Below are 17820 nucleotides of genomic sequence, written 5' to 3'. Positions count from 1 at the left end.
ACCAAAACAGCGTGGGACTATATTGCACCAAACCTGAGTTCCACTAGGTACAGCCAGGGTTCAGCATCAGCTCTATCTTGGGTACTGCTCTTCCATGTGCTTATCAAGACGCGTCGGATGACCAAAACAGCGTGGGCCTATGTTGCACCAAACCTGAGTTCCACTAGGTACATCCAGGGTTTAGCATCAGCTCTATCTTGGGTACTGCTCTCCCAAGTGCTCATCAAGACGCGTCGGATGACCAAAACAGCGTGGGCGTATGTTGCACTAAACCTGAGTTCCACTAGGTACATCCTGAGTTCCACTAGATACATCCAGAGTTCAGCATCAGCTCCATCTTGGGTACTACTCTCCCAAGTGCTCATCAAGATGTGACAGATGACCAAAATAGCGTGGGCCTATGTTGCACCAAACCTGAGTTCCACTAGGTACAGCCAGGGTTCAGCATCAACTCTATCTTGGGTACTGCTCTTCCAAGTGCTCATCATGACGCGTCGGATGACCAAAACAGCGTGGGCCTATGTTGCACCAAACCTGAGTTCCACTAGGTACATCCAGGGTTCAGCATCAGCTCTATCTTGGGTACTGCTCTCTCAAGTGCTCATCAATGCGTGTCGGATGACCAAAACAGCGTGGGCCTATATTGCACCAAACCTGAGTTCCACTAGGTACAACCAGGGTTCAGCATCAGCTCTATTTTGGGTACTGCTCTTCCAAGTGCTCATCAAGACGCGTCGGATGACCAAAACAGCGTGGCCCTATGTTGCACCAAACCTGAGTTCCACTAGGTACATCCAGGGTTCAGCATCAGCTCTATCTTGGGTACTGCTCTTCCAAGTGCTCATCAAGACGCGTCGGATGACCAAAACAGCGTGGGCCTATGTTGCACCAAACCTGAGTTCCACTAGGTACTTCCAGGGTTCAGCATCAGCTCTATCTTGGGTACTGCTCTCCCAATTGCTCATCAAGGCGTGTCGGATGACCAAAGCAGCGTGGGCCTATGTTGCACCAAACCTGAGTTCCACTAGGTACAGCCAGGGTTCAGCATCAGCTCAGATCTATGTATACTAAAACCTTCTCCAGAATGTAACAAACACTTTTCTGAAAACCGCATCAAAATCGGTTCAGCCAAACGCGAGATAATCGCGAACAAATATACATACATACATACATACATACATGCATACATACATACATACATACATACATACATACGGGTCAAACTGAGAACCTCCTTTTTTTTTGAAGGCGGTTAAAAAGGCACATAAGCCCAAGCTTGATAGATTACCTTAATATGCTGCTGTCGAGTTCTATTATCGACCTTCTTCCTGGCTTGATCGTTAGACTATAAGCTCAATAGTACCAAATTAATGTCCCTTTTGTCTTCTGAGCTACCTATACTGGTGGTATGGTTATTGAATGTAGGTTACTTAGTTGTAAATGAGTTAATAAAAGTTAAAAAGTGTAAACTAGTTTCGTCACGACCGTTTTCTTTAAGATTACAAACATTTTTGTCGACAAAATTTGGATGATTTAAGAAAAAATAAAATTATGTCGTGTGGTATGAAAATATTCATAGGAACTGACCAGTAAGTAATGATTTTGATGTAAAAGAACATTTAGGGATGGAACTACTTACGCATACTTACCGAAGTCAGATAACTGAAGGTCAAAAAATATGGTTATTAGCACACGGTCGTCACAACATGTGGCACAACATTTGATTACGGTAGGTAAGTAACAAAAGACGGAAATCCCTAATAATGGATATTAAAAACGCGAAAGTAATTCTATCTGTCTGTATGTTTATGTTTCTATTATCTCTTTACCGATTTAGACGAAAGATAGTTTGAATCCCGGGGAAGGACATAGGATAGTCCTTTATCACAGAAATCCTCATTTTACGCACTCAAGATCGCAGACAGGAGTTAGGTACCTTACTAAATCATTTCAACCTAAATTGTTCTCACGGGGGTAAAACAGACCAGTGACTCCGCTTGAAGTATAGTTCCCGAAGGAACGTGAAATCTTTTATGCACTTGAATACGACACGCACTTGTCAGTTCTTCATTATTCAGTGATTCACTAAGTGCACCTTTATGCTAGGCCTCTATAGAGTTTAAATTCATTTACCTCACACGTGATTCCCTTATCCAGCTATCTATTCTTCATGAATCAGATTTTCATGTTGACTTTAGTCTATGAATACAATTTCTAGGGTTCTTAATATATTTGAGTATATTGATTCGTATTTTATCGGTTGTGTTCTAGAAAATACTACGTTTATAACCGTGGATATTATATCCGTATCTAAATACGAAGTATCTAAATTTAGCACCAGATATCTGGGCACAAACTTAATAGGTATAAACTGAATTCATTAAATTAATTGAAGCTTCTGAACAGACTAAGCGGGAAAATGGAATCAAGTTCCGAGCAAGATGAAATAAACATCAATTAGCTTCCCAGGATTTCCACGTGTTCGCACACAGGCGGAAACACACAGACGCCTACGGAAACTACTACAGAGACAGGATACACAGACGGAAACCGACAGAAACGCCTACGAGACTACTACATGCAGCGGAGACAACCCTGCGGCAGAGTTGCCAGGCGGCCGAAAATATGTAGATCTATTAATTTTCCGGCGGCCTAGGAAAGCCTGTTTATTTCCTCAGAAGCTGTAGGATGAAGTGCTCAACTATAATAAATCAGGCAAGCTTGGTGAGAGTAAAGATCTTCGTTAATTGGAGCTTTAAGCACTGAAAGATAAAAACAATAAACTTTAATGAAACATTCTAAACTGAGCTACAAATATTTAGAGGGACGATATACAGAATGTCACATCCTTTTTAAACATTAAATATCCTAGAACTTTTATCAACGTCATCTGGTAACACTGTATACAGAAAACCTTCACAGGGTCGCAAAGTCTGCGTTTGTGTGCCGCCCACGCAATAACAGGGATGGCACGCTCCGGATATGTTCCGATAATTAGGGCCCGATCCGGATTTTGAACTAGACATCTATTAGATGTCTATTAGACATCACCAAGACATCTATTAGACATCACCAAGATACGACAACGTTATGTTTAAGATCTTGCCTGTCAAATTTGACATTTCTGCGATTCTGGAGATACTCTTGAACGATTTCCACAAGATATTATTACGATATTTTAACGTAAAAGTGACATTTGTTGCCCGAATTGAGCTGCAAAAGAGTACTAGTTGAAATCTAAACTACAACGTATCTAGTACATATCGTATCGTTCTCTAGTCTATAACGGATCTTGTTTTCCGAATACCGCAGTTAGTTGTAAAACATTTCAGTTTTAGAGTTGATGCCTAAGGACCTGATAATAACTGGTTCGAGAATTGTTTTGGAAATATTTTGTTTGGTGAAATATGCGCTTATAAGTTGGAGAAGTGAAGCAACACGTGGCCCTGCATCTAAGAACACTCCTCATTACCTACAATTGACTGTCATGATGATCAGACAGCGGTACCTTAGTCCGAACATTGACCGGGCGTGAAATAGCGTGCACCAAAATAGCTAAGGACACATATATATATAGTAGTCTTTAATTAACGAAAGAATAAACAATTACAGGTGTATTTTGAATAAGTACACGACGTTCTTACTTTATATCTATTTCCTTTTTTACCTAACACGAACTAAGCATGGCATGTCTCGGGCTTGAAACTAAGTAGCCGGTATTATTATTAATAGGACACGTATATAAATACGTGTTCATATATTTACTAGATATTTTATTAATAATTGGTATATTCTGTCTGTCAATTTATACATCTACAATAATTTACCCGTCATTGAAAGTGAAACGAACCCTAAACATATGATATTTGTCATACAATGCACCGTTAACTCTCACTGCAGGCAAGGCTGTGTGCACCCCCCTTGCCTCCCTGTGCCTCCCTTCCGACGCAAGGTCACATAACTGCGAGCTCGACTAGTCGGCAAACTAGTCGACCAGTCGGCAAACTTGTCGGCCAGAGAGAGTCGAGTGCCGGGAATTTTCTGGAAACGCAAGTTTGTTTTGACAAATAAATGAAATGAGTTTAATTCATGAGTACGTTTGGTGTTTTTATTTTTGGCAGACTACAAGCTGGGCATTCTGGGCAAGCTAGGAAAACACCCGCTTGAGGTAAAACGCATTTATGCTGAAATTTTTGTTTTGTCTGTGAACATAATATTACATATGAGATTTTCTTGAGTACAATATCGATCTATTTTATTATTTCGCGCCCAGGTTCTATTTATTTCGATGAATTAATCGAAGTTGTTCAATATGTTATTTGGGTATAGGTAAATATTTACATGTTTATATTTACAGGTATATTCAAATTGTTTATTTTAAAAAGGAACATCGGCCACATAATAAATTACATACCTACCTAAACTAACTGTAAACTAAACAAACTAAACTGTGTGTGTGTGTGTAAACTGTTCACAAAACGCTCGAAAAAAATAATTACCCACTGTAAGATATTGTCCCCACCTAAGTACGTTACGCTATCGAGGAGTTTATCTGTAAGATAAGCTCGCGAAAATAAACAAAAGCTCAATTTGTCTTATCATGAGCCTTCGGACAAACAGAATTGAGTTTCCGAATTTACTCTCAATTCCAAAGAGTACTAACACCCGCACGGCCTAAATTGAACCTTAGCATACCCTTTAAAAAGTCTGAAATCTTTCGGTCTTTACTATGTTGCTTTTTGAGTCTAAGAACGTGATGAACTTAGCGATATAGATGTCATACTGTTTAATTGTTTATCCGTTTCTGCGGTCCTATCAATAATACATATATTATTTATATCCGTAAAAAGAGTTTTTACATTTTTATTGTTTGACGGTATCTATTATGTCTTGTTTGTATATTGATAGCTCCACTTCGTATGTTAATGGTAGACTGGACGAAAACCAGTTGATATAAGTACTACTCAGAGATTAAAGTTTGGTACGGAGAACTAAAATCTACGAGTATTATCCAAACATGGCTCGTCAGTTTCCAATTCCCAACTGGAACTTTATTCATATACCTAAGTCAAATATTTAATAGTACAATATTCATTAAAGCCAACCAACTCAATCGAGCAAATCATTTGTTAACTCTACGAAAACTCCGGAACATTACGTTTGAATCAAAGGTAGCCACTTGCGAATCTGAGCGCGTTTAACGCTGGAGTGCGACCATGCATATTGCGTAGGCGAGCGTAGAGGGTTGTAAGTTCCAACGTATTAACGCATTACTACAGCCCTGACCAGTTTAAGCTGAGATCTCGAGACTATACCAACTACACGGAATCATAGAACATATTTTTACTGGTTCACCTGAAGCATATCGAGAGAGCGAATGAAATAACAGGACAGCCTACGCCTCGTCCAGAGTAAAGCTTTGATTATCGGAAAATGTACCGAACATCCCTTTTTAATGTCATTTATTTACGGGTAGGAGAGCAGGGATTGAGTTAGTAGCCCGCCATGCCAACCTATAAGTGCATGTCACTTTCGGGAAAAAATGTTACCGCAGAATTATTATAACAAATGCAACTATGCATTGGAATATCTCCACACTCATTTATGTCAATTAATAAATTATGGTAAGATAGATTTATAAAATATTAAAAATATGATTTACTATTTGGAGCCAAGTATGTAGGTAAACTTTTGCTGTAGAAGAACAAATGTTCAAGCGAAAAAGAGTTTTTCATGTGATTTGGTAAAATAAAATTCTATAGGTATATAATTTGTATTTTATAATTATTTTATTTCCAACAAGACAATAAACTTATAAGTAAATAAAATTTTGAAATATTTTACTGTGACTTACAACAACTTAATTTGGCGCCCTAAAAATTTTTTTTTAAATATTCACTTAACCTTTTGGACGCCAATGACCGATATATACGCACCGCAGGTCCAACGCCAAAGACGTATTAATCGGTCATAGACCACAGAGCAACATAGACCTAGGTGCATATGCATAAAGTTCAATTTCAGTTTTGACACTTCGGTGACGTGGCGTCTGAGAGACGGCTTTTGTGTTTGACACGGCGTCGAAAAGGTTAACAAAAAGAAATTGTCTTTTAAAATGTCGATTGCTTCTTAACGCTTTATCCTCTATTATAACACTGTCTGAAAAAGACTACGTAAGTAATGTAACTCCCAAAAAGTAAACATTATTAGAACTTGCAGTGAAAACTGTTTTCCAGAGAATTAGGTCAAGAAAAAGTTCACCCACATCCACACGCTGAAACGCTCGACAATCTCGACATGCACGTAGTTTCATGTTTCCGCGTGCCTGAAAGTGTTAGTGCAAACGATTTGCATAACTATGCCTGTATTGGTTTGCCAGAAAGAGAGTGTAAAACTCCCTTTTTAATATTTATACATATACCTACCTACCTACAGCAACACCTACCTACGCTCCATGCTTTTATTTAGATTTTTTCAAACATGTGTTTTTGCTGGGAACAAATATCAAAAGGTTACATTTTGCACACCCTACTCGTATTCTAGGATACGTATTATGTATTTATAACTACATGCATTTGTCAGCATATAAGTCATAAACTGTTTGTAGAACCTATTATTGTGTAGAATTTCAGTTAATTTACTATGTAATACTGGGAAATAACGCTTGAATTCATCCCATCGGTTATTTATTATTATATATCGTAAAATGGGGTGAGTAGGGTTCGCGCGGAGAGTTGGGTTATGAATGGGGAGAGAAGGGATGAAAGGGGGGTGAGATGGGTTTTTAAGGCTACTGCTACAAAAATAATATCCATAATAATATAAAGTATTCCAAATTAAAATGGAGCTATAGTAATATTCATAATAAAAAAAAATCGATCCAACAATCTTCCAAAATCACCTTTGTATGAAAACCCAACTCACCCCAAATACGAGGGACTATGGGGTGTGGTGGGTTTTCCTGTTCATCGTCAAATTTATGAAATGGAACTACCCAAAATAAAATAAAAACTAAAATACGAACGTCCGGAACACTTATTATATGTACTTATACACCATTCAGTTTGCATAAGTAAAAATAAAATGTTATCGAGGTTTGAATGTCAGTTTTGCACCTACTCACCCCATTTTACGGCACATTAAGGAAATTAAATATTCATAATAATCATAATCAGAGTAGAATTATAGACAAAAGTACAATAGGAGAAATTATATATTGGCTACCTTTCAAATAAAACACTATTATTATACTTGTTAATTGAGTTTTGCGTTTAAACATCTCGTGTTGTTTGCAACATTGCATTACCTTTTTTTTGATAAGAGCGTCAGTTTTACTACTTATTCCACAATGTTGTTTAATTTACCTGTTAACTCAATTTATCTAACTAATTCAGCCATCATAAAAAGTTACAGTTCGCCATTTAAAATTCTATGCCACTACGTAGCATTTACGCATTAGCAGCTTATCGCAGAACACAGTGAATCCATGAATATAGGGTGTCAGGACATGAGTTCCTATTCCTTACCTAGCAGGAAAATAAAACGCTTATGAAAACCAGTATATCTTAAGACCTCAAGCTTTGTAGCAACTATATTTCACTACACACGCTTGTGCTGGTTTTCTCGTGCCTAATGATGACGTTCAGATGGCAACTACAACTGCTTTACTGTTGCGACATTACTGTAGTCACTGTCCATTTCCTTGACAAAATGATTGACGGATTGAACGTCCTAATCGCGGCCATAATGCCTCTGCGATATCACTAATTTTATCAAGAAAATTGACAGTGACAGCGCCTTCGTCAAATCCACAGCGATAATGTTACTACAGTAAAGGTAACAGTCCATTTCCAACGACAGCTGCACTACTGTTCATTTTACTATGGAAATTGACAGTAACAGTGACGCGTTCAGTACCAGTAGTGCAGCTGCGGTCAGAAATGGAATGTTACCCTTATAGCCAATTTAGACTCTCGCGCGAGCCACGAGACGAGCCGCGAGCCGCGCCACGAGACGCGAGTCCACCGCTTACACTCGCGTTCGGCTTGTCATTCGGTTATAAACCTTATGCCGTGCCGTTAGTGTTTAAATTATATAAGCTCGACGAGCTTGCGAGCCACGAGACGAGCCGCGAGACCACTGCTTACACTCGCGTCTCGTGGTGCGGCTCGCGGCTCGTCTCGTGGCTCGCGCGAGAGTTTAAACCGGCTATTATGCATCTCCAATATCCGAATGTCACCTTTGACTCGGCTAGGCATGAAAATGAGCCCCTATTTAAAATGCGTCCATAAGCACCATAGCTCCAACATGCCACTTACGCTAACAGGCGGCCTAGCCAAGGTGACAATAGCTTGCGCTTCGCATCGCTTTGTGTCTCTACGTGCCAATCGCTAACGCTCCGTAGCGAACGAGATGCAACTGTCACTGTCACACTAATATGGAAGAGTGATAGAGAGACACAAAGCGATTCGATGGTGATGCGCCAGCGATTGTCACCTTGGCTAGGCCGCCTGGACTGGACCCGTAGACAACATGCCAATCGCTAACGCTCCGTAGTGAATGAAACGCAAGTGTAACCGTCACACTAATAAGGAAGAGTGATAGAGAATCACAAAGCGATTAGATGGCGAAGCGCAATCGATTGTCACCTTGGCTAGGCCGCCTGGACTGTTACGACTAATCACGCATCTGGTCATTACGGCGTATCGTTCCATATAAACACCGTGCAGACCTGTGGTTTGCATCACATATGAATACGATATTGTCTGAAACGCGGTTTGTTGTGGCATTAAGTGAAGTCTCAGACTTTCATGGGGCTTGGATAATGTATAGGTAGAAAAAGTTATTACGATTTAAGACAAAATGATAAATAACTTTTTAATGATTTAGCAAACAGTAACAAAATGTTTCTTTATATTTAAGTATTCATCTATTATAGATATATATTGTCATTGTCCAAGTATACCCACAACATAAACCATATTGAGCTTAAAGTGGGGCTTAGTCAATATTTATTTATTTATTAAAGTGCCCGGTTTCTGACTGTACATAACTCTCTCCGTTAAACGAAGCCAACAACATCATACCCTTTTTACTCATGGCTCAATAATTTATTTCTTGTAAGGGTAACAAAAGCGTAACACCGTGTAAGCGAAGTAAATGTGCGTAAAAATCTTTGTTAGAACAGAGGTGTTAGCTGAAAAACGAACGAGCTTAATTAAGCGAGTCTTTTTAGTATTAAAAAAAGCTAGCAAAGTTACCATGAAAGTGTTTACGCACAGGACAGGTATTTAGGTCGGAGAAAAAACATAAAGGTGAGAAAAACTATTCGTTTAGGGCATTTTCTAGCAAACGGGCACATAACAGCCCGTATGGGTACCTACGACGTACGGGTGAGAGTTGGATCGGCGTAACACAACATAGATATACATATGTGAATATATTTGTGGATATGGCACGCTAGATAAATTGCTGTTATTCCCAGCGCTTACCCTATCGGCACCATTATATAATATTATGGGCCTTGCTCGAGATCCATAATAAGTATATGCATAATAGTAAAACGCACGTCATTTTAACACTGCACTAAAATCAGAAAGTAATAAATAATTGAAGGGATGTTTACAAAAACAACATATAACTGACTACACTGGTTGACACCTGAAACGATTAACAATGTTATTAAAAAAGTGTCAACCGCTCTAAGCAGTTATGTTGTTTTTGTAAACATCCCTTCAATTACTCTCATAGAATTATAACTCTACGCATAATATATTCTAGAAAAAAACAAACGAACAAAAACCTTTATTTACTTACCAGATTGGTTATGCAATTGCTTGCGCGATTAAGAAACCGCTCGTCCCATAACATCGACATCTCCCGAACAATTTAGGAAACAAATTTTATTACTCGATAACACTTATAATAATAATAATAATGGGTTAGCACTGATTCGCTAGCACGTTATTATTTCGCGGATTAGCAAAGTACATACCTAATATTTTTGTTTTAACTTAAGGGCCCACTGATGACCAGTGCGCCGGACGATATCGGCCGGTCAGCTATTCGGAGCTGTCACCTGTGCGTTTAACTGACAGGCCGATATCGCCCGGCGGACTGATCATCCCCCTTTACACTTAAACCGGTTTGCCTGACATGATGCGCTCAGTAGAGGTTAGGAATAGCAGCCGAGATTTGCATAATGACCCCAGTATCAGCATTTTAGTATGGCACGACCTCGTTTTTACCTAATCGCACCAGTTTTCCTACTAACAAAGGATAGACACCAGATTTATGGCGCGCCAGCAGATGAGGTTTTTCCTAATGATAACGTCAACAACGTAGTAGTATTTGTAATTTCCTATCTAAAATATTGTATATAACGCAAAATAAATTTGAACATGAACACCAAGTAGTTAAAATCTAAACTATGAATAAACACTTTTTAAATTCATCCTAATAATTTAAAGCAAATCTTACAGTGCTCAAAAATAATCTTAAAGAAAGGCACGACCAAGTTTGACTAGAAAACCTCCAAGTAACATCATATTTTCGTATAACACATACACAGACTTCCATATTTCCAAACAGAGTTACCCTTTTTCAGTGCACTACAAGTTAGATTATAATCTAAATAACTGTAGCACTCTGTATAGTTTCATACAGAAAATAATAAAACTTATTTATTACGGCTGCTAATTTAACAAATGGTTTCGTTACACTTGTTTAATGAGAGAAATATGCTAATACACTTAAAATTTACTACAAAGAGCGCCTAATATGCTTTATTTTGACTACATAAGCTACTTTTAAACTTGAATTCGTTCCACTTGTTGTTTCTATTATTAAACCTTAATGACCAAAATAAAATGTATAAGATTCTTTACTAATAATATTTTAGCACTGCAGGTATGTTGACCGCAAACTAATGACATCTAAATTTGTCACACAATTACGCAATTCAAATATTTTCATTCACTTATCTCTGTTACATACCTATACAGACTACAATTTTCCTGCCATTTGACGTACACACTTTCAGGAGCTACGTATATATTTCGTATCATTGCGGAAACGTCATACTGTACGATGATCATATTGTACGAAATCTTCCTCATACAACCATTACTTTACCAGCCGTGAAACATAATACACGTATAATCCTTTTAAAAACCTGCAACGCAAAGTAAGACACCATAATTTTTTTTTTCATCGTTGAGAATTTTACTTTATTACTTAGGCTTACGGTTTGTTTTGGATTGTTGCAGAAAGCTGTTGACGTCCGCATAGCCAGCCCGGTTCGCTCTCGCCCCGCTCCTTCACCCCCTCCAAGATTGCTGCCACCATGGGTCGGAAGAAAATACAAATATCGCGGATCACAGATGAACGGAATCGGCAGGTTAGTACCTAAAAGTCAATAACCTAACTTAATTATGAGTATGTACTTCAATTTGAACTTAATTTACATGTGGCAAGGTTGTTTTTAAGTGCGCAAGGATTACGTTTTTTCAAAGGGATGCGTAAATAAACGCCTTATTTATACAGTTATACCTACTCAATGACTATACAACACGACGAATAACGACAAATGACCTTAACTCCAGCGCAGTGTCCAGTACGGCTACCATCAGTTTGTCAGTGACATAAACGCCGTCGAGAACGTAATTTACTTTCTATACATCTCGCTCGCACTCGCATATTAGTGCAAACGGGATGTATAGAAAGTAAATTACGTTCTCGACGGCGTTTATGTCAGTGACAAACTGATGGTAACCGTACTGATGTGGCGTATCAACTGCCGCTGCAAAACATCATACAAACTCGCCACATTTCTCAATCATTCAAAATTCAAACCTGAATCATGCAGAAAAAGATTCCTCTTCCAACACCCCAGCATGCCCCAGCTGAAGTTACGAGAATGCAAAAATTACTCCCGTGCAAAACATTATCAGAAAGGACAACGACCGCTCCCGCTGCTAATTTATTAATTATACGTTACGGCCAGCTTAATGTGACCCTAGAATAAGAATATGCAGGACTTGTGAGGGTTTCAGTTGTAATGGTTTGTAACAAGAGACCAGCAGCTGAGGCGAAAGTAGCCAAGGTCAATTATCTCCATGCAATGATTCCTTTGACATTGAATTAGAATGCCTACCTGCTAATACTAGGTTTTGTTGTCGTTTTTATTTGGTTTAACTTCACTTTCAAGGACGTTGGCATTACATTCAACGGATTTTGAATTAGCATAAAAACAATATTCATTTGTTCAAATTGCTATAACCAAAAACTAATCTAAATCACCATATGAGAAAACAAAAGAAAATAGATGATTGGATTGAAATATAAATTAATAAAAACAATGTAGTTATATTTAAACATAAAATAATATCAAACGAGTACTCTCAATTTACAACTAATAGCAATATTCCATTATAGTTAGGCTTGAGTTAGGTCAAATGATAATTATATTGACTCAGACAGTGCAATCATACATCTACATTGTTGTCATTAACCCAAAAGGTTACATTGACTATAACGATATGAAATATTCAATAGTGAAATTGTGGACACTCATGCAATTGAAGAATGCATTTACGTATTATTCATGACAGTGACCTAAAGCAAACTTCCATATTTACGTAAATTAGAATTAATGTACCTATGTTCCAAATAAACTAATGGAATTACGTTTTTGTAACAACTACAAATACATTCTGATTTAGTTTAGATCGTTATCTTTTTATTAGATTTATCTACATTTTCTTACCTATTGTTTAAAATAATAAAAAAACATACATCTAATTGTAGAACCCTTTTACAAAATGTCACGGCATGGACTAACCTATTAGGACTCGCAATCGCCATTTTGAGTAGCGTGACTTTATATTTAGTTCCCAAAAGTATAGCAGATGTCTCTAGTAGTGTCAAATGTTGCAATAAGTGTGATTCTGTATCAATGCCATGTGACGGGTTGGAATGACAACTATCGTCATGCTCTCGTCTTGCCTCAATGTTGATAATATATTTCGTGAGATGGCGCTTCGACCATACCCCGTACTGAATTCGTTTCATTTGACGCATTTTTTTTGGATGTTTGATATTAAAAAAATATAAATATATTCATTCATATAAAATATAAATATAATAGCATTAGCGATGTCTTACTAATTTTAATAACTCGTAATACATTTTTCTGTCACATAATATTAATGTTACCGACGCGCGGTAACACGATACATTACATTTATAGTACATTATTGCAGAGGCCGGGAAAGAGCAATTCGTGGATGAGTTTCGATTCGATTCGACAAAGAAGACGAATCCACGAATTGCTATTCCTGCCGAGGCATATATAGTGCTTTTCTCCAAACATGCGAGGAAATAAGCTCAAATAATAATTATTTAAGCATCAAGCATCACTCAAATCGAACCTTCACATCAAGAATGTCAAAAACAATTCCCCTCTAATTAATTTTTAAAAGTTAAAGGCACAAACTTATTCGGCCATTCAGTACCATTCAATATTCGTTCATTCAATATAATTGTGCAATATAGTTGGTCAAACCAATTTGTCAGTTAGTAAGAACCAGGAAAACTATACCCATCCTATTCTTTTGGGTGCTAGTACTAGAGTAAGACAAAGATAGTATGATTCTCTCTGTCTATGTTTGAAATGAGATAGTCCTTTGACAAACTATAAAAGCTTTAATATTAACACGGATTTAGATCCTTAAAAAATATATAAAAATAATCTTTGATTTTATTAAGCAGTATTCGCACGATCAGACACGAGCACAACGGTCTTGTAAGAACGAGACATGAAAGGCTTACTATCTCACTCTATCCTATAGCTTGAAATGATAGCTGATCGGGTCGTGTAGACGCGGCTCGCGGCTATAATAATTGGCTGTTTACGTTTTTTATTTTTAAAAAGTAAAAAACACTACAGTAATAAGTTATTACTGTAGTGTTTTTTTACTTCCCGTCCGCTAGAAAAGGACAGCGATAGTTTGATTTTTTTAAATTAGAGTTTGACAATAACGAAGATCTTCCCGTACTATTTTTGCTACAATAAGGTGAACATTTCCGAGCATATTGGAGAAAAGTATTTTTACCTATTTGTAATATATTTGATAAAGTTCTATTTTTTTATTGACATATTTATTTACACTGGGTACCATGACAACCTCAAATATTATACTCAACATATGTAACAAGTGCGAGTTGGACTCGCGCACGGAGGGTTCCGCACCATCAACGCGGCCAAGTGCGAGTCGGACTCGCCCATGAAGGGTTCCGTATTTAGGCGATTTATGACGTATTAAAAAAAAAACTACTTGCTAGATCTCGTTCAAACCAATTTTCGGTGGAAGTTTACATGGTAATGTACATCATATATTTTTTTTAGTTTTATCATTCTCTTATTTTAGAAGTTAGGGGGGGGGGGGGGACACACATTTTACCACTTTGGAAGTGTCTCTCGCGCAAACTATTCAGTTTAGAAAAAAATGATATTAGGAACCTCAATATCATTTTTGAAGACCTATCCATAGATACCCCATACGTATGGGTTTGATGAAAAAAAAATTTTTGAGTTTCAGTTCGAAGTATGGGGAACCCCAAAAATTAATTGTTATTTTTCTATTTTTGTGTGAAAATCTTAATGCGGTTCACAGAATACATCTACTTACCAAGTTTCAACAGTATAGTTCTTATAGTTTCGGAGAAAAGTGGCTGTGACATACGGACGGACAAACAGACGGACAGACAGACAGACATGACGAATCTATAAGGGTTCCGTTTTTTGCCATTTGGCTACGGAACCCTAAAAATAGAGCAAAACAAGCAAAAAACGGTCACCCATCCAAGTACTGACCCCGCCCGACGTTGCTTAACTTCGGTCAAAAATCACGTTTGTTGTATGGGAGCCCCACTTAAATCTTTATTTTATTCTGTTTTTAGTATTTGTTGTTATAGCGGCAACAGAAATACATCATCTGTGAAAATTTCAACTGTCTAGCTATCACGGTTCGTGAGATACAGCCTGGTGACAGACGGACGGACGGACAGCGGAGTCTTAGTAATAGGGTCCCGTTTTTACCCTTTGGGTACGGAACCCTAAAAAGGTAAGTAATGCATAAAGGCGTATCCAGACTAGTCAATTTTTCGCCAGTCTGATAAAATTCTCCGATCGAATCAGGCCGAGCGGACGCAAATACCAATTTGATTCCCCGATCAAATAAGCAGGTGCGGACACAAAAATGCCAATTTTCACAGTAATTATCTATGGAATGCAAATTGGTGATTTAATTTGTGTACCTACGTGTGGATGCTAAATGAGATTGGCCAATTAGTGGGTATCCAGACGGGACTGATCAAATCAGTCGATTTGTTCAGGAAAATATTTGGCCAATCTTATCTTGCCTAGCGTCCACACGTACAGAAATTAAATCACCAATTTGCATTCTACTATGAAATTTGTCATTTTTGTGTCCGCACCTGCTGATGTGATCGGGGAATCAAATTGGTATTTGCGTCCGCACGGCCTGATTCGACACGAGAATTTGATCAGATTGTAAAAAGTACGTACAGATCCTAGCATTCCATAGATACTAGCTTCGAAAATTGGCATTTTTGTGTCCGCACCTCCTGATTTGATCGGGCAATCGAATCAGTGAGCCAAATTGCCGTTTGCGTCCGCACCTCCTGATTCGATTCCCTTCCCTTCCAGATTGGTGAAAAATTGACTAATCTGGATACGCCTTTACGTATTTGACGTATCAAAGATATCTTTGAAAAATCGAATATAGGTATAGATCAGTAAATAGGAACAAAAAAAACTATACTCATCCTTTTCTTTTGGGTGATAGTACTAGTGTAAGACAAAGATAGTATGACTCTCTGTCCTAGCGAGCGCAACTTTGAGATATTCTGTCAGAAAACTTTCAAACGTGAAGTAAGTAAACATCGTAATAATTTCAATGAAATCTAATGATATTACAGTATAATTATTCGACATATTTGGACGACGGCTGTATTGACAATTACATTAGCATTGTGGTTTTCAGTTAAAATGAACGTGCTTCTGACGGGAACAGGGTTTTTCGTGCCATAACCCATGAAATTTGGTCGTTACCGGCACGTACTGGAGGTGCAAGACATCTGGCAAGGCGACAGGAGCTACATAATCAAAGCCCGAGTGGTTCGTCAAGCCTCTGTGACGGCGACAGCGTATAAGACAGCCTTAATTCGTAATATCAATCGTCATGTTACTAGAGTAACATGCGATTGTTTATAACAAAAGTGGCAAATTCAAGCAGCATTGCAGCACTAATTTACTACATCAATCATGAAGAGAGTTCCACCTAAACCAGCCAGGAACAAAAATGGGGCAAGCCAAGTGTTCGACAATTTACGAACGAAAAGTATTCCAAAGGGAGATACTTCCACGAAATGTATCCTACATCAAAGAAACACAAGTGTGAACCTTTTCAGTTCGATGTCACAGATTTAAAGGAAGATTGTGCCTTGAAACGTGTACTGGAAGTTGCTGAAATAAATTGTACAGAAGATATTGAAATTTCCGTTAGCAAGGTTGTCGGAAAATTTAGTAGAACAGACTGATAAAAAAAAAGAAGAATGTGTTACATGTCTTGAAAACTTTAGTATTTTTAGAAAAGAGTTTGATGTGTACAAAAGTGAAGCTAGACTAAAAAGTCATAGAAAAATTTTTTTTAGTCATAGAAAAAACATTAGAAAAACTTTTATGAAGCAAATGTTGCGTTGGCAGATAAAGACATTTTTAAATTCTGTAGTGACACAATAGAACAATCAATGTCTGAAGAGTGGTACTCGGCGAGGAGACTAAGAATTTCTTGTGTCGGAGTGATTGTTAGCAAAGATCAGCCTTGGTTGTGCACTAGTGTAGATGGTGTTGTTATATGCGATGAATGTGTCAGTGTTAGTAGAAGTTAAATGTCCTGTATGTTGTAAAAACCACCTATTGCAGATTTTGATAAACAAAAATGTAATGTCATAATGTGCAATATTCGCAGTTTGTGAATGATCAACCAGAATTAAAAAGAAGCAAACCATATTAACTTATACCCAAATCCAAGTGCAAATGTATGTCACTGGTATGACTATGTATGATCTCTTTATATATTCACCAAAAGGTAGTTGTATAGTAAGAGTAGACAGAGACAAAGACTTTATTAAAGCAGCAATTTTAATAAGTGAATAATTTTACTTCGCTCATTATCTACGGCTCTTGTATTCTACAAGAACAAACCAAACTTTGAGTGAGAAAAACCAGCCAAAGCGTAGTTTTACAGAAAAAATATAATCAATACAATGTTAGGTAATTAACTTTTCAAATAGTAGTATGTAGTAGTAGTATTAAGTAAAATAATATGTTTAAATGTTGTTAACTCAAAATGTTTATTACTGTTTTTTTTATATGTATAGTAAAGCTGAATATTGCAGTATCACGCTTTGTGAAAATTTGCAATACGCATACCTAGCTGGAAGGCCTGTAAGTAAGGAACTCAACATTTTTATATCTTAGAATCCTAGCATACCTAAATATTAACCTGACCTTATTTGATTGTTTTTGTTTTGTTTTAATAATCTTTAGCTTTAGACTATGTTTGATTCTGATGTATGTATTGTCCCTACCACATAAGCGTTTTGGCATCCTTAGCTGTAAGTTTATGCATGTGACTGAAATAAAGGAATATGACTAATGGTATGTACAGTAGAGTTCATAAATATGTATGCATTTCTTAACCTTAATCCATTGTACTTGACTTGACTGTACAT

At 37.5% G+C, this 17820-nt stretch overlaps 1 protein-coding gene across 11 annotated transcripts in view; it reads left to right on the top strand.

Annotated features, from left to right (window-relative positions):
- The window catches only part of LOC134647325 (myocyte-specific enhancer factor 2), an 80800-nt gene that overhangs the window by 37863 nt on the left and 25117 nt on the right, over positions 1 to 17820 (top strand). For 10 of the 11 annotated variants that reach the window (XM_063501631.1, XM_063501634.1, XM_063501632.1 and 7 more), the window contains one exon: positions 11268 to 11398. In XM_063501631.1, coding sequence (XP_063357701.1) covers positions 11345 to 11398 — 54 coding nt within the window. In that variant the 5' untranslated portion in view covers positions 11268 to 11344. Of the gene's footprint in view, positions 1 to 11267; positions 11399 to 17820 lie in introns of those variants that run through there. The other variant, XM_063501640.1, reaches the window with a different exon arrangement.

Source organism: Cydia amplana, chromosome 4, assembly GCF_948474715.1.
Source record: "Cydia amplana chromosome 4, ilCydAmpl1.1, whole genome shotgun sequence".
Lineage (NCBI taxonomy): Eukaryota > Metazoa > Arthropoda > Insecta > Lepidoptera > Tortricidae > Cydia > Cydia amplana.
This window is presented reverse-complemented; position numbering and strand designations above follow the sequence as displayed.